Below are 20,884 nucleotides of genomic sequence, written 5' to 3' on the forward strand. Positions count from 1 at the left end.
GAATGACAGTCGTAGTTGAGAGATGAATCGGGCTGCCCTATTCTGAACGGCTTCAGAATAGGGCAGCCAGATAATCTTGATATTACTACAAGCGTGTGATATTTGATTGTTTGAACGAGGCGCGTGGGCGCCACCACTCAAGAAAATAGGAGGAAGAAGGAACTGGGCTCGCGCTGTGGATCTAACCGGTCAGTGCTGCAACCGCTGTTGTAAATACAACCTGTAAATTGTTGCTCGTCTTACTGACTCGTCCTTCGCGTAACAATATGCTTACCACGTCGATGAAGCGTATTCCAGATGTGGACGAACATAAGGTAAGAGATGGAAATTTTCGTGCACCGGAAGGCACGTTGCGCGAGTTTCTACGCAGGTGGCCGAGAGAGTGAGAAGATTTGGATCAGGCAGTTGCTGCATGCGTTGTCCAGGATAAGTACGATGAAAGATAAACACGCATATATTTGTACGATGGGGCAGTCGAAACTACGAAGAAGTTGAGTAGTTAAGAAGTTGAGCGAAATCTGAATCGAAAATAGAAATGCCACTAGAATGAATAAGACTGATGTCAGCATGAATTCCAGGGTTCACCATACGTCAAAACCGACGAGTATTATTTTTTAGCATATATAGCAAGTCCTGAGAAAAAAGTTATGGCGAGTAGATTTTATCAATGCGTTATAAGTCTTTTCACAAGCTTTGTATTTATGATGTGCAATCGCGAGACTAATCAGTTTTGCCTGCCTTTACAGTTTCTTTTTCTTTTTTTGTTGTTAATGCCGTCGAAGCTTGTTGCTAGTAAACCAAGGAGAACTGATTTTGCAGGAAATGGATAAGGTGGGAACGAACTTGTCGATGAGGTGACTGAGGGTGGTTTTAAAGCGGACCCAGTTCTGTTCAATTGGCAGCAAATGAAGCTGTTAATTCGCAGTTCATTGCGTCAAAGTTGGCTTTACCGTAACGTCCTATTTTTCTTTTTGTATCAATCGTCATCTACAGCGCATACATAGACGAGGGACAAAAAAGGACGACGATGACAAGCGCTGTCTTCGACGAAGACAGCGCTTGTCTTCGTCGTCCTTTATTGTCCCTCGTCTTTGTATGCGCTGTCAGTGACGATTGATGCCATGCAATACCATCTAGCCCGTACTCAAACCTTGCTTCTTTTTGGTAATTGTCTTTTGCTAGCGCAAAGGTTAATGTTTTTAGTGTTATTGCTCCTGATATTGTATTTGCTGATATCGTATTAATGTTCCATACGTGAATATGTTGCGTGAATATTCCTTTCATTGTAGTGATGCTCGTCCTTTGCTTCCCAATTCCTTACGAATATGTTACCGTATTCCCTCCTTATACCCAATGCATTCTCGGAGGCCTGTAGGATACTTGAAAATAAATAAATAAATAGAAGTTTCAGTGGATCGTGTTGGCTGACTAATGAGTTGTGTTAATATAAAATCAGCACAAATGCCGAGAAAAGAATGTGCGGCTGCATCCATGGCCGCGGCACCGCCGCTGCGATCCTACGCTCGCCGTTGACACAGGTGCTGCTGGGCCGACTAGGGTCCGTTTCTTCGATGTGACTGGTCCCGACGACGTCCTTGCGTGAATGGCAAAGCGGTACAAGCTCCCCTGGCTCGGCGCATTTTCGTCAACTGACTGCGGGCCTATCAAGCCCTCGTGAAGATGCGACGAGGGCTAGTAGCTTCGTGTGCGCTGTATTGCCGACTCTTTGTTCGCGTTGAAGCGAGAGGCAGCACTCGCTCGCTGCTGCTGCCACGCTTCTTCACTCCAGCGTTTTGAAAGCGAGTTTTGAAAGCAAGCCTGGTGTCCGCGCTTGTGCGCGCGCGACACCAGGCTTGTTAATTCAGTTAGTAAGCAAATTTTTACAAATGTATACGGCTGGTACAACTATTATCCTTACCTAGTATCTGCTACTTTGCTATCGCAATCGATGCTTCGCAGTTCGGGAGAAACTGTGACTTTTTCTCTCTATTGATAGAGTTGAGCTTTTTATGATTACCTCATGGCCTAACGGCCATCCCAACACCTCGAGCTTCTTAATCGGCCACTACTTCGCTTCCATCTCTACGACCCTCTACCTTTCTCCCTCCTAACCTCTCTCTCTTTTAACCCCATCCCCTCCACCCTGCTGGCGCTGAGCCGTGCTCCCGCATGGGTTGCAGAAAATAGCGCTAGCCTTTCCTCCTTCCCCACAAGAACCACTTCTCTCAGTACTTACACTGGAGTGTAAAATAATATCGAACGGAAACAGTACCAGTGGTTCGCAGACGGTTTGACGAAAGAGCAAGTCCGTGTTCATTGCGGTTTAGTTTCTACAGTGTGTTTTCATTTTCTTAGTTTACATGTTCTACTTATTACATACAGGCAAACGCTAATAACACAATATATACTACGGCAGAGTCGAGGACATTTGTCAGCGCTGTTTGTGCGGGCATGACCAAGTGTAACACCAAACCATGTAATTGTTGCGTGACAGTACCCTTTTAGATACTCACACGGCTGCTGGTATCTAGGTATCAATAAAAGACGCTGCAATAGTTTTCGAAATCCAATATTCCCCTAGCACTTTATTGCCAATACGGTCATCTCTTCCTGCTAAAGGAAACTTGCCTCGTGGCTCATTGGCTCGATCATGCTAATCACAGTGCAAATTTTGCACGCCGTGCTGGCTGGACGCTCTGGATCAGCTATAGAACAACGCGCTACAAACTGATGAAGGTGCTACAAAACGTGAATGGCATGGTGGATCCAGGTCAGGTGAGCGCTGACCCTGTTCCAGAACGAGTCGCTGCCGACGCCGCACAGCGTCCCCAAGTCGGTGCTCTTCAGGACGGCGTTGGCGACGCCCTGCACGCTCCAACCGGTGCCATCCTTGGCGCAGAACAGCGGGCCGCCGCTGTCACCCTGCGTGAAAGTACGCGCTCAACGAGTGCAAGTTCGAACGCGCTGCTTTCCCATTTTACACCGCAAACGCCAGTCTCTTCATCCCGATCCGATATAATAATACTTGCCGGAACGTGGCTTACCGATGACGTGTCTGACACCGAGGTTTTGGAAGACTTACCTGGGTCCGTATCTTCCGTAATATCATCTACACGTGCCGGGAGGTGGCGTTCTTATTTCTTTGGGTGGCCGGCTGCATTGCTCCTTCATCGACAGTTCATTTGACCTCGAAATCCTATGGTTAATTTTTCGTGCGGCACCTCAAACTATCCTATACAACGCAATACAATAATAACCAGGTACCACTTTAGAAAAAAAGGGCGTTTACTCCTACGAGGCGGATGCACACGAGCCTCCACCAATGAGCGAGTACTCTAGACTGACGTCACGAGCCGGACGGCCGGTGACGTCACCCCCGCCCCCGATGGACAAGACGGTCGGCCGCGCTTCGAGTCGTGTGCGGCTGCCCCTCGTCAGAGTGAATTCCCAAACTCTTTGTGGTGGTCTATCGCACCGATGCACCATTTGGGCCGCGTACTTTCATTCTGAGGCGTGATTCGGCGACGAAAGATTGCAGCGAGCATCGCTGACGCTACGCTATGCAAACTGGAGAGATTGCATGCTTACAGAAAATAGAATTGAACATGAAAAGCAACGAAAGAAAAACCTCCTACATTCTTGAAAATAAGTGTCTGAAAACACACACACAAAATCACTCAGTGCCCTTCCACTCTGTAAAGAAGGATGACCAGCGAAGCTGTGTATGCGAGCCCCTTAATGAGGAACTGCATCTCCGCCGGCGGTCGGCCCGGCATTGCAAGCACTTCGGGATCGGCCCACGTATGGGCAGTGCTTAACGCCTGCTTCACCTCCGCCGAGAGTTGGCCTGGCGTTGCACTATCTTAGGGATCAGCCCACGTATGGGGAGTGCTTAACGCCTGCTTCACCTCCGCCGCGGGTCGGTGCGGCATGACACTATCTTCAGGATCGGACCAAGTATGGGCAGTGCTTAACGCCTGCTTCAACTCAGCCACGGGTTGGTCCGGCATGACACTATCTTTGGGATCGTACCACGTATGGGGAGTGCTTAAAGCAGGAGACACAGGGTACGATTCGGCATCCGATCCGACGTGTGGCGCCGCATGCTCCGGCATGCGGCATACGATGATTCGGGGCACAAGGGGCGTGCATCCGAAAGATTGAGCGGCGCGTAAGCTCGGTCCAGACCCAACCCCCCCCCCCCGCCATCTTGACTTCATAGCCACGTCGAGAAACGCAATATAAACAAATATGCACAACAGTGCTTCGCTTTACACGAACACGGTCAATAAAATTATGGCCCTGCGAGTGACAGAACACTTCACGACGGCGCGTTGTCCACTGACGACTCCGCTAACAGCCAGCAATAAGGCCGGTAGGCCTAGCTAGGCAGACGACGCGGCCGACGGCGCTTACGATCTAACCCGAGCTCGTCGAAGAGCGCTTATTTTTGCCAAAACAATTAACACTGTACACTTAGGAAGCCCGTAATTAAATACAATCGCTTTACTCGACGCAGTCGTTGCGAAGGGCAAAGGTGCAAGCGAAGCGAGCAGCCTCGCTCAGACGTTCGGTGTGAGATGTCTGCCCGCGAAATGCCCTGGCTTCGCGGCTCCCGATCTCGTCAGTAGCTTAGTGCTAGCGTACTAGGCGCTGCTTTGCATAACAGGCACACGTTCGAGATAATTTTACTGAACTGGTAACTATTTCGTGTCGGAAACAAACTGCAGCAGGCAAGGAAAAAAATTGGAGGACGCTTAAGCTTCGCCTTCAAGAGTGGAACGCGACAGCGTTCCTGTCGACCCGCCAAGGGGTGTAAGACAATGGGCTACAGGGCAGCCATCACTTACGAGGCGCCCCGCATCGGACGCGGTGAGCGTCGACCCATATGGTCGAACAACGCAGCGTTCGGCGCAGCAACAAAACGTGCGCCGGAGCAAGCGGAACGAACCAAAGAACTCGGTATCTCGGAGGGAGAAATGATGCACGCCAGCCAAACGTCGTGATCGGCACGGGCCGAAAGATAGACAGATAGTGATCTAAAGAAAGGAAGGCGGCATGATTCTGCAGAGGGAGCAAGGCGAAGCGTTGTCAGGGGAGAGAGAGTCCATGCCGCGACCCGCCTCGCACCGGTCCTCGTACAGCTCCAATGCGCGCGTGGTGCGCCATCTGTCGGGCAGCGCCGTACATGGAGAGGAGGGGGTCTTCTATGTTTGCCGCAAGATGGCTCTGCGTGTGCGGAAAGCCCAGAAGAAATGCAGCGGAAACGCACTTCGCTACTCGTGTAATTGCGACTTCTGTAAGTTACATGTTCATAATTACCGATATACACCGCAGTATAACTTTCCACGGCTCGTTTCGAAAGCAACACCGCATTCACTAGAGGCGCGTTTGTACCGCTTGGAAGCATCGAACTCGTGGCTGAGTGGTAGCGTCTCCGTCTCACACTCCGGAGACCCTGGTTCGATTCCCACCCAGCCCATCTTGGAAGTTGCTTTTTATTTATGAAGTGCCTGCCGTGATTTATCGCTCACGGCCAACGCCGCGGACGCCGACACCGACGCCGACGACACCGGCTTTTCTGCGACACGAGCTCCTTAACGCTATCGCGTTAAAAACACTGCGAGAAACCGGCCAGCCAGCGCTGCCTCCGTGGAGGGAACGTCAGAGAACGTCACATGCCAGCCGCGCTGTCATCGGCTGCGGCCAAATGACGGTGCTGTTGTCGGACGCTTCGGACGATGAAAATCTGCCTGGTTTGTCGCACGCCGGACGTCCGATCAAGCGCTTCGACACGGCAAAACGCCTCAATTCCGGTTGCCGTTCCGGCGCGCCGGACGCCGGATTGGACAACGAATCGGACCGTGTGTCTCCCACAAATGCTCCCACAAATGCTGTGTCTCCCACAAATGTTCCGCCGCGGCTCGGTCCGGCATTGCACTATCTTCAGGATCGGACCACGTATGGGCAGTGCATAACGCCTGCATCACCTACGCCGCGGGTTGGCCCGGCGTTGCACTATCTTCAGGATCGGACCACGTATGGGCAGTGCATAACGCCTACTTCACCTACGCCGCGGGTTGGCCCGGCGTTGCACTATCTTTCGGATCGGACCATGCATGGGGAGTGCTTAACGCCTGCTTCGCCTCCGCCGCGGGTCAGTCGGGCATTGCACTATCTTCGGCATCGCACCATTAACGCCTGCTTCGCCTCCTGCGTCGGTCGGTCCGGCATGACACTATCTCCGGGATCGGACCATGCCTGGGGAGTGCTTAACGCCTGCTTCACCTCCGTCGCGGGTCGGTCCGGCATTAGCTTATCTTCGGGATGAGACCACACATGGGGACTGCTTAACGCCTGCTCCACCTCCGCCGCGGGTCGGACCGGCATTTATTTATTTATTTATTTATTTATTTACAGTACCCTCAGAGTAAGTAAACATTATAGAGGGGAGAGGCAGCATAAACGAGGTAAAATGATGTACGTAAAAGACACAGTATAACTAACAATGATAAATTATGCTCCCTCACTGATTTACACATCATAGGCAAAAAATAATAGTGGTAGTTCACCATAGAAATCTCTTGATTCACTTTTCAATAAAACAAATTGGTAATGATAGGTCAATACATAGTTAAGTTGCAAATATAGTATTTATACAATGAAAAGACAAATGATATATTGAACGTTAGTTTCCTGATTTAAATGTAGTTTAGTTAACTAAAGCATGTCGAAATTGAACAGGAATACTCATACTAACAATGGATGTTGGCAGACCGTTCCATTCGTTGCATGTTTTGGGTGAAAATGATTGCGAATGTGTTAGAGCGAGGCACATGTACCTTATGCGTATGATCTCTACGTGAGGAGCGTTTTTCCCGAAATACGATCAAGCGTCACCTATAAACTGCCCCGAAATTGATGAGTCCAAATCCGAAATATCCAGCCCTTTCAGCATGGCCGAACTAATAGCGGCGATTGAAACTTCGAAGCAACGAACAGCACCTGATCCCGATGGTATTCCTTATGAGGTTTTCAAGAACATGGAAGGAGCAGCTCTCGACGCACTTCTTCAGGCTATTAATAAAGTATGGGAGACTGGAAACGTTCCACCTGATTGAAAGCATTCAATTGTTGTTGCGATTCCGAAACCAGGAAAGTCTCCAAATAGCCTGCAGTCTTTACGCCCAATTTCACTAACCTCAACTGTCTGCAAACTCGCTGAAAAGATGCTGGCCACACGAGTTTCCTGGTGGCTTGAACGCCACGATAAATATCATCCTGCTCAAATTGGATTCCGTTCTTACTTGGGAACTGAAGACGGACTTTCTATGTTATCAGACGATGTTTTACAGGTTTCACCCCACAGTCACGCTGTACGCACGGTAGTAGAAACAGACATAACGAAAGCTTATGACAATATAGACCATGAAATCATTATATCCAACCTCATCGACCTGGGACTTCCACCGCGGGTGATAAGATTCATCTACTCATTCCTTCAGAATCGCACATTTGCGATTAGAGTAGATGGAAGGCAAGAAGGATACTTCACATCGAACAGAGGAGTCCCACAAGGTTCGGTTCTGGCTCCTCTTCTCTTCAACGTTGCTCTAATACCTCTAGCCTGGCAACTACATCGGATTCCAGATGTGAGGTTCTTAATCTATGCGGATGACGTCACTTTGTGGTCCGTGCATAAAGATATCTCTAGACAAGCTCAACAGCTTCAAGAAGCCCTTGATGTGCTGAACAACTACGCTCGGAAAGCAGGATTGGACATTTCCGCCCAAAAATCAAGCTATGTTGTGGTGGCCAACAAGAAAGGGCGCACAAGAATCATGCAGCACCCCTTTACATTTAGACTCGGCGCAGTGACAATCCCTGAGGCTTCTGAGGTCCGCATACTGGGTCTCGATATTCACCAATCCGGCAGTGGTGCACACTGGCTCCGTAAAACCAGACAGAGTTCGACAAAAACACTTCACCTTATTCGTCGCATTGCAGCAAAAGCAGCTGGAGCTCGTACTGACGTAGCTCGACGGTTGGTGCGTGCAGTCTTGCAGCCACGGATTTTATATCAAGCTCAATTTCAACGGCTGACTTTGGCACAGCTGGCACAGTTGGAGACGATTAATCGTGATGCTATGCGCACAATCACAGCACTGCCCCGCATCACTCCGATACCAACCTTACAGGAACATGCCCAGCTCAACACAATTGCAGAGCTCATTTTGCAACGTGAAAAAGCACGTGAAATAAAAAAGCAACTTATTCCGGCTGTCGCTGCGTTGCATGCTCATTTTCACCGCGGCTCTCGGATTGACAATCAGCCCTATCCAATGCCTCCCTGGGAATTCACCAGCATCACAACTAATAAGCCAACGAAGTTACGACGCCGCGATACAACAGGTATTACTGACGAACACAACATCGTCGATGCATCATGCGTTAACACCTGCCAAGTCTATACGGATGCTGCCATTCTCCCAGACGGCGGAAGGACATCATTCCTGAGTACTACGCATAATTTCATCAGCGGCCACCAGCGCTATTTATCTACAGAAGCCAGCGCTCTAGTAATGGAACTTCAAGCCATCCACGACGCTGTGCAAGATGCGACATCTAAGCTGCCTACCATCAAGCAACTAGATATCTTCACCGATTCTTTAGCGGCTATCCAGGAACTCAAGAAGGTTGATAAGGCGATGGAAATCTGCGAGACAATACACACTATGAATAGTAAGACATCTACTTGCGTCAAGGTACACTGGATTCAAGGCCATTCAGCGAACCCTCACAACATTGCTGCTGACCAGCAGGCACACTGCCCTCCTAATCCTGATCCTCCACCTATTCCCCTCCCACCCCAACCCCGTAACTCGCTGCGAGCCCGTAAAAATGTTCTCCGGCAGGACACACGCGCTCTTATCCCACCGTGTGTCTGCTCCCTCCCCCTTCACCTTACTAGGGCGGAGGAAGTTGTGCTTAGGAGGCTTCGGGCCGGGGTGGCCCTTACACCGGCTGTTGTCTCAAGGTGGAACTGGTCGCATTTACCACTGGGTGCTACGTGTCCATACTGCTCCGTTCCTGTGGTGGAATCAGATGCATACCACCTAATATGGACATGTACGGGTTTACAATCGGAACGCTCGCGTCTCCTACTGGAATCCGGCCTCCGCTACAGTGTGACAACCAGCTATGACCGCTGGATACATGACAACAGATTCCACAAAACAATGCTCCAATTGATACACAACACAGGCCTCACAGCACACATATAATACACATATACAGTCCAAGAATTATGCCTTAAGGGCAAGCCTTATCGCAAAAAAAAAAATTGGAGGACGCTTAAGCTTCGCCTTCAAGAGTGGAACGCGACAGCGTTGCCGTCGACCCGCCAAGGGGTGTAAGACAATGCGCTCAGACAGTGATCACTTACGAGGCGCCCCGCATCGGACTCTGCGCCCACCTATCACGCGGTGAGCGTCGAGCAACGCAGCGTTCGGCGCGGCAACGATACGCGCGCCTGAACAAACGGAACGAAGCAAAGAACTCGGTGTCTCGGAGGGGGAAACGATCTACGCCAGCCAAACGTCGTGATCGGCACGGGCAGAGAGATAGATAGATAGTAATCTAAAGAAAGGAACGGCGCTTGATTCTGCAACCCGTGTGGGAGCACGGCGAAGCGTCGTCAGGGGAGAGGGAGTGGGGGACGCGAGGCGCCTGGCACCGGTCCGCGCACAGCCCCAATGCGCGCGCGGCGCGCCACCTGTCGGGGCAGCGCCGTACATTGAGAGGAGGGGGTCTATTGTTTGCCGCAAGATGGCTCTGCGTGTGTGGTAAGCGCAGAAGAAATGTAGCGGAAACGTACTTCGCTATTCGTGTAAATGCGACTTCTGTAAGTTACATGCTCATAATTACCGATATACACCGCAGTATAACTTTCTACGGCTCGTTTCTAAGGCAACACCGCATTCACTAGACGCGCTTTTGTACCGCTTTCAAGCATCGAACTCGTGGCTGAGTGGTAGCGTCTCCGTCTCACACTCCGGAGACCCTGGTTCGATTCCCACCCAGCCCATCTTGGAAGTTGCTTTTTATTTATGAAGTGCCTGCCATGATTTATCGCTCACGGCCAACGCCGCGGACGCCGACACCGACGCCGACGACACCGGCTTTTCTGCGACACGAGCTCCTTAACGCTATCGCGTTAAAAAGAAGATCAATGATGCTGGATTAATCCATGCTGACCGAAGCGCTGTGTTCTGGTAGTCAATTTTATGAAAAGCAGCATAGGCGTGATTGTTTCCTGCGGGATAACAGCGAAGGTAGGTTAGTGTAGCCTTCATTTGTGTTACGCTTGCCGTACGATGGTAATTAGCTAGTATAAACCGAGCGGAGCGATTCTGGACACTGTCAATGCAGTTAATTGAGATGCCATGATGTGGGTTCCATACTGATGATGCATATTCCAACTGTGGACGGACATATGTCGTGTATAACAAACGTTTCAGTGATAATGGTGCGAGGGAGAAGTTTCTGCGAAGATATCCAAGTGTGCGATTAGCTTTGCTCGTTATAAAGTCGATATGGTACTTCCAGGATAAGTTGTAGGTCATGTGGACGCCCAGATATTTGTAGTTTCTTGCTATCTCTAAAGGAATGTTATCAAATAAATAGGCAGGACAGGCTTCATTAGTGCGGGATATTCACATCGATTTACATTTCTTGGCGTTAAGCTGCATGCGCCATTTTATCGTCCAGTTATGCAGTGTGTTTAAATCGTCCTGAAGATGAAATAAAAGCGTCATTAGTAATTTTACGATATATTAGTTTTCTGCAAAAAGACAAATTTTACACGAAATGTTATCAGGTAAATCGTTAACGTAGATAAAAAACAACCGCAGTCCAAGCACACACCCTTGTCTAACGCCAGATTTGACGGGTGTTAGAGTTGAATTAACTTCATTGGCTCTTACAAACTGCATGCGGTGGGTTAGAAATGCTTGTATCCAATTAATTACATTAGTATTGTAATAAGATGATTTATTATGAGGCACTAGGCCCAGTCTAGTAGCACTGGCAGTAGACGAAAGCTGATCACGCGCACAGCCGACACAAGAGCGCCTTCTTCGTCTTCGTCTTCACCACAATGGCCCCCGGGAGAGAAGAGGAGCCATCCTGGCGACTTACGGCGTAGGTAGGATGAGGGGGTCATAGTACGGCTTAAGTCGGTTGACATGAACCGTGTCACGCCCGCGATGCCTATGGTCGGGTGAAGGTGTCACAGGTTCCACAACATAGGTGACAGCGGAGGTACGGTCTATGACGCGGTAGGGGCCATCATAGCGTGCAAGGAGTTTGGTCGAAAGGCCAGGGCTGTGAGGCGGGACCCACAACCAAACAAGAGAACCAGTCGGGAAAACTGGTGTAAGCGCGTCACTGTCACACCGCAGCTTTTGACGACCTTGAGCAGCGGTCGTAAGGGTTCGCGCGAGCTGCCTACAGTCCTCGGCGTATTTGGCGGCTTCAGACACAGTCGTGCATTCGGAAGCGTCGGGTCGGTATGGGAGCATTGTGTCCATAGTACACGAGGGCTCTCATCCATACAGCAGAAAAAAGGGCGAAAAGCCAGTGGTAGCTTGTGTGGCCGTATTATAGGCATACGTGACGAAAGGCAAAACAGTGTCCCAGTTACTGTGATCCGAGGCGACGTACATAGTCAACATGTCACCGAGTGTGCGGTTGAACCTCTCTGTCAAGCCGTTCGTTTGCGGGTGGTAGGCTGTAGACTTGCGGTGAACGATGCTGCATGCAGCGAGAAGGGCTTGGACGACTTCGGACAAGAAGACACGTCCCCTGTCGCTGAGCAGTTCGCGTGGTGCGCCATGTCGAAGAACGAAGTTCCGCAAGATGAAGAACGCAACTTCGCGCGCAGAGGCTGCCGGGAGTGCGGCAGTCTCGGCGTAGCGCGTCAGGTGGTCGACACCTACAATTATCCATCGGTTACCCGAGGAACTGCAGGGAAGTGGCCCGTATAGGTCTATGCCGACGCGATCGAAGGGCCGAGCCGGGCAGGGCAGCGGCTGTAGCTCACCAGAAGGGCGCTGTGGAATTTTACGCCGTTGGCACGCCGTGCAAGCGCGTACGTACTGGCGCACGAAGTGATACATGCCGTGCCAGTAGAAACGCTGCCTTAGCCGAGTATACGTTTTCAGAACACCGGCGTGACCATTATGAGGAGCAGCATGAAAATAAGCGCATATGTCAGAACGCATGTGTCGTGGTATCACCAGGAGCCATTTGTGACCATCAGGCAAATAATTTCTGCGGTAAAGAACGTTGTCGCGGACAGTAAAGTGAGCGGCTTGGCGACGAAGTGTTCGAGAAGAGGGTGTGGCGGATGGGTCGTGGAGGAAATTCAGCATAGTTGAAAGCAGGGGATCCTTACGCTGCTCGTCCGGCATATCAGCGACGTTGAAGGCTGACATGGATGCGAAGAGCGGAGACACTGAAGCCACATCACAAGGTAGCGGCGATCGGGAAAGCGCATCGGCGTCAGAGTGCTTTCTGCCCGATCGGTAGACAACGCGGATATCATATTGTTGTAAGCGGAGTGCCCATCGCCCTAGGCGACCTGACGGATCCTTCAACGAGGACAGCCAGCAAAGTGAATGGTGGTCGGTGACAATGTCAAAAGGGCGACCATATAGGTATGGACGAAATTTGACGAGCGCCCAAATAATGGCCAAGCACTCCTTTTCTGTTACTGAGTAGTTGGCTTCTGCCTTCTTTAAAGTGCGGCTCGCATACGCGACGACGTACTCGTCATAGCCGTCTTTCCGTTGTGCGAGGACTGCACCAAGTCCGATACCGCTATGTACCTCTGTAGGCGCTGTGGGATCGTAGTGTCAAAGAATCGGTGGCGAAGTAAGTAGGCGACGTAGTTGCTGGAAGGCTTCGTCACAGGAAGTTGACCACGCGGAGATGCCGTTGGTAGCGGTAAGCAAATTGGTCAGTGGTGCGATGATAGTCGCGAAATTGCGCACAAAACGCCGAAAGTAAGAGCAGAGCCCTATAAAGCTGCGGAGCGCCTTAAGAGTAGTGGGCGTCGGAAACTCTGCGACCGCGCGAAGCTTGGCTGGGTCAGGAAGCACGCCGTCCTTCGATACAACGTGACCCAATATTGTTAACTTGCGAGCAGCAAAACGGCACTTTTTGATGTTAAGTTGGAGGCCAGCAGAGGTGAGGCAGGTCAGTATCTCATGCAAGCGAACGAGGTGCGTCGGGAAATCTGGCGAAAACACCACGATATCATCAAGGTAGCACAGACATGTTTTCCACTTGTAGTTGCGAAGGATGGTGTCCATCATACGCTCGAAAGTAGCGGGCGCGTTGCAGAGCCCGAATGGCATTACGGTAAATTCGTACAAGCCATCGGGCGTGATGAAAGCTGTCTTCTCACAGTCATCATCTGCCATCGGCACTTGCCAATAGCCGGAGCGAAGATCCAAAGATGAGAAGTACTCCGCGCTTTGCAAGGAGTCGAGGGCGTCATCTATCCGAGGCAGCGGATAGACATCTTTACGAGTGATCTTATTGAGTCGACGGTAATCCACACAGAAGCGTATTGACCCGTCCTTCTTGCGTACTAATACTACAGGAGACGCCCAAGGACTGTGGGAAGGGCGAATGACGCCACGGTGCAGCATGTCGTCGATCTGCTCGTTGATGATCTGTCGCTCGGCTGCCGACACGCGGTATGGTCGCTGGCGTAAAGGAGGATGGGAACCAGTGTGGACGCTGTGAGTGACGGTTGCCGTACGCCCCAGAGATAGTTGGTCACAGTCAAACGACGAGCGAAAATTCTGAAGAAGCGCGAAGACTTGTTGGCGATATGGAGGCGGCAGAGCGGCGTCTACGACAGATTCAAGAACGTCTGACGACGACAATGATGGTGATGATGTGCACGGCACGGGAGAAGTGAGGGCGTCGAGTTCATAACAGGCCGTGTCGTCGGAAACATGGAGAAGGTGAAGCGGGTCAAGGGGCTGAACACGACCGAGTGATTCGCCGCGCAGTAACGTCACATGGTAGTGAGACGGGTTATACACAAGCATTGAGGATAATCCAGTCGCAGTGGTGAGTACGGCAAATGGGAGAGGTAGGGCCTTGCGACGTAGAAAAATCGGCGATGGTGTAAAAAGTACTGTAGCGTCTGGCGCGGTAGAGCAAGAGACGGGCACAAGCACACACATGTCGGGTGGTATGTCCGTATCGGACACAATAGTGAGCTTGGAGGCTGTTTGTTCAGAAGGGTCAGGCAGCGGGGCATCGGCAAGCGGGAAAAGCGCTACTTCGGCCCGGGCACAGTCGATGATGGCACGATGGTGAGACAAGAAGTCCCAGCCGAGAATAATGTCATGCGAACATGATGACAACACGAGAAATTCAACAACATAGACAATGCCGTCGATGACCACCCTTGCAGTACATTGAGCGAGCGGGGCTATATGCTGCGCAGTCGCGGTGCTTAGAAGCATACCAGACAACGGCATTGTGACCTTATGGAGGCTGCGACAAAGCTTTTCGTCGATAACAGAAACTGCAGCCCCAGTATCAATAAGCGCAATTGCGGCGGTTCCTTCGACCAAAACGTCCAATAAATTGCGTAGCGACTCTGCAGGCCTTGTAGAAGTCGCGAAGCTTGCAGTTCGTGCCTGCGGAACTGCAGCAACTAGTTTCCCTCGCTAGGTGACTGGCGGCGACGTAAGGGGGAAAGTGAGCGACGACGTGGTGATGGCGAACGATGGGTGCCGACAGGGCGTCGAGGAGGCGGCGAAAACTCGTGGTCGGGAAGCATCGCATGCCCGGTGGTATCGTGGGAATAGGCATATCCAGGTGGTGCGACAGTAGCGTTAGCAGCTGGCATACGACGATGGCAGAAGCGCGCAACGTGGCCGGCGACACCGCAAGCGAAGCATATGGGTCGGTTGTCGCGTGTGCGCCAAGGGGTCTGAACTGGGCGTCGAGATGGAACGGCAGGCGACGCGGGAGGAGGTGCAGCTTGAAGTCGCATTGGCGCCGGAAACGAGAACGTCGGCGGCGCAGGTCGCGCGGCGACTTCGGCATAGGTCAGAGGTGCAGCCACGGGAGGGCAGGGTTGGGCGAAAGGTAAAGACCCAGCAAGTTCCTCGCGAATGGCCCGCCTAATGGGAGCAGCCAAAGATGTGTCAGGCTGGGGAGGTCCATCGTTGAGAGGCAGCATAGACAATTGGCGCGCCACCTCCTCACGAATGAAATCCTTAATCTCAACAGAGAGCGATGCTGCTGGCGTGGTGTGTGAGCGAAGCGTGAGGCCCGAGAGAGAGTCGCCAGGTGCGAGAGCGCTGCGCGCAAGGACCCTCTGTCGACGCAGCTCATCGAAGCTCTGGCAAAGATTGACGACAGCTGCGACAGAAGTAGGGTTCCGCGCCAGGAGCATTTGAAATGCGTCGTCCTCGATGCCCTTGAGGATGTGCTTCACCTTGTCCTCTTCAGGCATGGTGGAATCGACGCGGGCGCAAATATCAACGACATCCTCTATGTAACTAGTATAAGTCTCGCCGGGCTGTTGAGCGCGCTGGCGGAGGCGTTGTTCAGCACGGAGTTTTCGCAAGGCTGGGCGACCGAAGACTTCCGCGAATGCAGTTTTGAAAGCGGACCAAGTTTGGAGTTCCCGTTCGTGATTGTGGAACCAGAGGTTCGCAACGTCAGCAAGATAGAAGATGACGCTACGGAGCTTCGTCGGGTCATCCCACTTGTTGTGTTCACTGACGCGCTCGTAGGTAGAGAGCCAATCTTCTACGTCAGTCTCACCTGATCCGCTATAAACAGGAGGGTCCCGCTGCCGTTGCACGGCGCCGCACATGACAGGAACGGCAGATGCGCCAAGCGGATAGTTGGGAGCGTCGTTCATAGTAGCGGCTGGAGCAGATGTTAAAGTTCGGCTGCGAAGTTCCAGGGTGAGGTCGGGGAGTGCAGCACCTTCCACCAAATGTAATAAGATGATTTATTATGAGGCACTAGGCCCAGTCTAGTAGCACTGGCAGTAGACGAAAGCTGATCACGCGCACAGCCGACACAAGAGCGCCTTCTTCGTCTTCGTCTTCACCACAGTATCAATGTTTAGTGCTCTGAGTTTACATAGCCGTAATGTGTGGTGTACTTTGTCAAAAGCTTTAGCGAAATCAAGAAAAATACAGTCCGTAAGAAAGCCTGCGTCCAAGTTGGAATGCAAGTCGTTAGTAAAGCAAAGAAGCTGGGTATCACAGGAGAATGTTTTACGAAAACCATGTTGGCTAGATGTAAAGAAGCTGTTAGGTTCAAGATGATTGATTACCTGAGAATAAATTACGTGCTCCATTATTTTACAGGGCACTGAAGTCAAACTAATGGACCTATCATTAGAAGAGTTATGCGTATCACTAGATTTATGAATCGGAATAATCTTAGCTGTTTTCCAATCTGAAGACAATGTGCCGTTGTGAAGCGACTAAAAAAAAAAAGGAATTGTAAAATTATTGAATAATACTCACTAGTACTGTGTAAAAATTGAATGGTAATTCCATCAACACCACTCACCATTTTCATTCTAATTTATTTATAATCGATTTAATACCGTTACTATAATAAGCTATGGGATCCTCGTGGGGGTATGTTTTGGGTCGTATTTCGGGAGGAGTAGCATGCGAAGACGGCGAAAAGGCCTGTACGAACGTGTCATTTAGCACGTCAGCGCATGCGTGGTCGGCGATTGCTTTCCCAGTTAGTGAAGTTAGAGTGACCTTTCTAGTGCTATCTCCTTTCATAGAGCTCCAGAATGCCTTACTGTTGGTTTTCAGTAGCTTGGGAAGGGTGACGTTGTAGTAGGAAAACTTCGCAGACCGTAAGTTTGAAAAGTACGTGGCGGCAGCGGATTTGCATGAGAACCAGTGTTCATGATTTAGTGACCCTTTAGCGATATGAAATAGGCGTTTCTTTTTGTTACTTAGTCTGTTAAGGTGTCTGTTATACCACGGTGCGTTACAATATATACGTCGGACTGGAATATAACGATTTATTAGATCGGATACTTTTTCTTTAAAGAGGCGCCAATTTGTCTCGACCGAATGATCGAGATGGCAGAGTGGAAACGTTTCAAGAAAGGAAGCAAGTTCGTTGTTTATTGCTGAGAAGTTAGTCTTTTTATAATCTTTTATTTCCTTAAATCGTTTACGTTTCAGCGGTAGTGATATCGTGACTGTAAAATGTAAGTTGCCGTGGTCGCTAAGGCCAGGTAAGTGCGTTATCGGGGATATAATGTCAGCTGATGTCAGCACGAGATCAAGAAATGATGACGTAGTGCCTGCTACACGAGTTGGAATAAGGACCGTTTGTACTTAGTCAGAACAGATAGCGATAAACTGATTAGTCTCACTGGATGATGGGTTAGAGAGATGTGCTCGACCGATTTATGTTAGGAAAGCTAGTCACACATAAGAATTATCTTTGCTCCGGCGAATCTTACTGTTAATTGATTTAGACACACATGCAGGTGATCACAAAACGAACTATTTGAGGGTAGCCGGTAGCAGACGCCTAAGATAACTTTTTGAATTTAATGGTTAAACAACACCAGATAGATTCAATTTCAGTGATTATAGGTTAATTAAAGCACTCAACGTTTTTCCTAACAGCAAGCAATACACCGCCCCTAATTCTATCAGTATGGTCGTTCAGATACACAACCTATTTTTACGGCAATGAAACAATTCCTCGTTTGTTATTTTGTTAGTCAACAAAGTTTCAGTTATTGCTATTATGTCAGCATCAGTGTCATCAACCAGACAACACCCCAATTCGTCTCTTTCAATAAATATAGCGAATATTAGTGAATACAACAGGAGATGACGTGTTTCGATGAAGTGCAAGTATCTCCTCTCGCGTTTCGCTGTCGCGAGTGCACATCTTCGGACTGCGTATGTTTAACGCCTGCTTCGTCTTCGCCGCGGGTCGGGCCGGCATTGCATTGTCTGCGGGATCTGACTACGTATGGGGAGCTTTTTGCTTACCACGCCAACGACACCAAAATTTCCTTGGACAGTAGAGGTATACAGCTTCGCTGTAAAAAATATCAATCATATGCTATTTAAAACCAAGAGTATTTATTTAAAACAATGAATGAACTGTAAATGAAAGCGAGTACAGTGCATTATGGTCGGTAATGACTGTAATATAGGGGCCGTGAAGATATGGGCGAAATTTTTGCCCTGACCAAACAACGGCAAGGCACTCCCTCCTCGATTATGGTGTAATTCTTCTCTGGAGTGATTAGTGCACGACTAGCATAAGCAAGTACTCGTTCGCGGAAGGTGTTGTCCCGTTGCAGTAGAATGGCAGCGAGACCATGACTGCTAGCATCAGTGTGAAGGATGGTGGGCGCGCTCGGATCGAAGTATAGGGTCCGACGTCAGGGCATGTTTCAAAGCCAGGAAAGCACGTTGCCATTCGGTGAACCAAACGAAGGGCGCATTACTAACGAGGAGTTGATGGAGTGGGACGCAAGCGCAGCGAAGTTGCGTGGGAAGCGCCGGAAGTAAGAAGCAAGTCCGAGAAAACTGCGCACGTCTTTTTGACGCAGCGGATGGCAAAAATCGAGGACGGCAGCAAATTTCTCAGGGTCCGGTAGAATACCTTGTTTTCTGACTAAGTGCCCCAGAACTTTGATGGCCTTGCTGGCGAAACTGTATTTTTCTTGTCTTGAGCTGCAGGCCGCGTTTTCAAGACAGGCAAGGACTTCATCAGGACGTTGCAAGTGTTGTGAGAACGTGGTTGAAAACACTACAATGTCGTCGATATAGCACACGCAGCTTTTTCATTTCAAACCACCCAAGACATTGTCAATTATATTGTCACGTGGTAGTGACGTTAAAGAATACAGTAGCAATACTGTGAAAGACAAAACTAGCTTCTATTGGGCGAACCTGTGCCCAGAAAACAGGCTACACTTAAAGCACAATGAGAGCGGCGAACACAGTCGGCGATCACCAAAAAATCTGATCAGCGGGTCAAGCACGTCGGCTTTTATAGATCAGCTGTCGAATGTTCCAGAGTAACCGCTGGGACCCGCGTGTCTTTCACAAAGTTCTAAATATTCGCGTCGCGCATACATGCAATCAGATTACACAAGTTGCGGGGAAAGACAGCGGATGGAACCATCGATAATATTCCAGAAACTTCTTTTACATGCAGGCGCGTCCTGCGCTGTGTAATAACATTTGTTATGTGGTGAGAAGTGGTCACCCGATAAAGATAAAGAAGTACACGTGTCATTACCCCCCTCTTAAAAGCAATCGTCCCGATGCTACAAATATAAGAGAGCGAAACACAAAAGGACACTTATTAAACAAAAGTGACAAAACAATGGAAAGAAACAAAGTCCAAAGGTCAGTTACGCGAAGTCCCAAAGTTCAGTTACGCTGGTATTACGGCTTGAGTCGCACAACGTGGACTATTTCAGGTCGTGAGCGGCGCCGCTGTGACGGCGAAATGCCGTCTGGCACGACCTCATAGTCCTTTGCACCGATACGTCGGATGATCTTGTACGGTCTGAAATAGCGACGCAAAAGCTTCTCGCTCAGTCCTCGTCGTCGTATAGGGGTCTAAACCCAAACACGCTCACCGGGCTGGTACTCGACGAAGCGTCGTCGGAGGTTGTAGTGTCGGCTATCGGTACGCTGCTGGTTCTTGATCCGTAGGCCGGCGAGCTGTCGGGTTTCTTCGGCACGCTGGAGATAGGTCGCGACGTCAGGATTCTCTTCGTCGGTGACGTGAGGCAGCATGACATCGAGCGCCGTCGTCGGGTTCCTGCCGTAAACCAGCTTAAACGGCATGATCTGTGTTGTTTCTTGCACCGCCGTGTTGTAAGCAAAGGTTACGTACGGCAGCACCGCGTCCCACGTCTTGTGCTCAACGTCGACGTACATTGCTAGCATGTCGGCGAGGGTCTTGTTTAGGCGCTTCGTGAGACCATTCGTCTGCGGGTGGTAGGCAGTTGTCCTCCTGTGGCTTGTATGGCTGTACTGCAGAATGGCTTGGGTGAGCTCTGCTGTAAACGCTGTTCCCCTGTCGGTGATGAGGACTTCTGGGGCACCGTGTCGCAGCAGAATGTTCTCGACGAAAAATTTCGCCACTTCGGCTGCGCTGCCTTTCGGTAGAGCTTTAGTTTCAGCGAAGCGGGTGAGGTAGTCCGTCGCCACGACGATCCACTTATTTGCGGATGTTGACGCCGGAAACGGTCCCAACAAATACATCCCGATCTTCTGAAATGGTCGGCAAGGAGATTTGATCGGCTGTAGTAATCCTGCTGGCCTTGCGTCGCTTGGTGGTGTCTTGCGTCGCTGACAGTCTCGGCATGTCTTGACATAACGGGCGACGTCGGCGGTCAGACGTGGCCAGTAATACCTTTCCTGTATCCTCGACTGCATTCGGGAGAATCCGAGGTATCCAGCGGTTGGATCGTCATGTAGGGCGTGCAGTACTTCTGGACGCAGCGCCGACGCGACAACAAGAAGGTAGCTGGCGCGGACTGGCGAGAAGTTTTTCTTTACGAGCAGCTGGTTTTGTAATGTGAACGAAGACAATCCGCGCTCAAATACCCTAGGTACTACGTCGGTGTTGCCTTCCAAATACTCGACGAGGCCTTTTAGCTCCGGGTCTGCTCGCTGCTGTTTAGTGAAGTCCTCTGCGCTTATAATTCCGAGGAAGGCGTCGTTATCCTCGTCATCTCCCGGCGGGGGATCGATGGGGGCGCGTGATAAGCAGTCGACGTGTGAGTGTTTTCGTCTGGACTTGTAGA

At 50.4% G+C, this 20,884-nt stretch overlaps 1 protein-coding gene across 1 annotated transcript in view; it reads right to left on the bottom strand.

Annotated features, from left to right (window-relative positions):
• Positions 1-2,556: 2,556 nt before the first annotated feature.
• LOC142567742 (chymotrypsinogen B-like) overlaps positions 2,557-20,884 on the bottom strand; it is a 171,915-nt gene continuing 153,587 nt past the window's right edge. Inside the window, exon 9 of the mRNA XM_075677923.1 lies at positions 2,557-2,922. Within this exon, the coding sequence (XP_075534038.1) occupies positions 2,740-2,922 (183 nt within the window). The 3' untranslated portion in view covers positions 2,557-2,739. The remainder of the gene's footprint in view (positions 2,923-20,884) is intronic.

The sequence above is a fragment of the Dermacentor variabilis genome, unplaced genomic scaffold (genome assembly GCF_050947875.1).
Source record: "Dermacentor variabilis isolate Ectoservices unplaced genomic scaffold, ASM5094787v1 scaffold_14, whole genome shotgun sequence".
NCBI lineage: Eukaryota > Metazoa > Arthropoda > Arachnida > Ixodida > Ixodidae > Dermacentor > Dermacentor variabilis.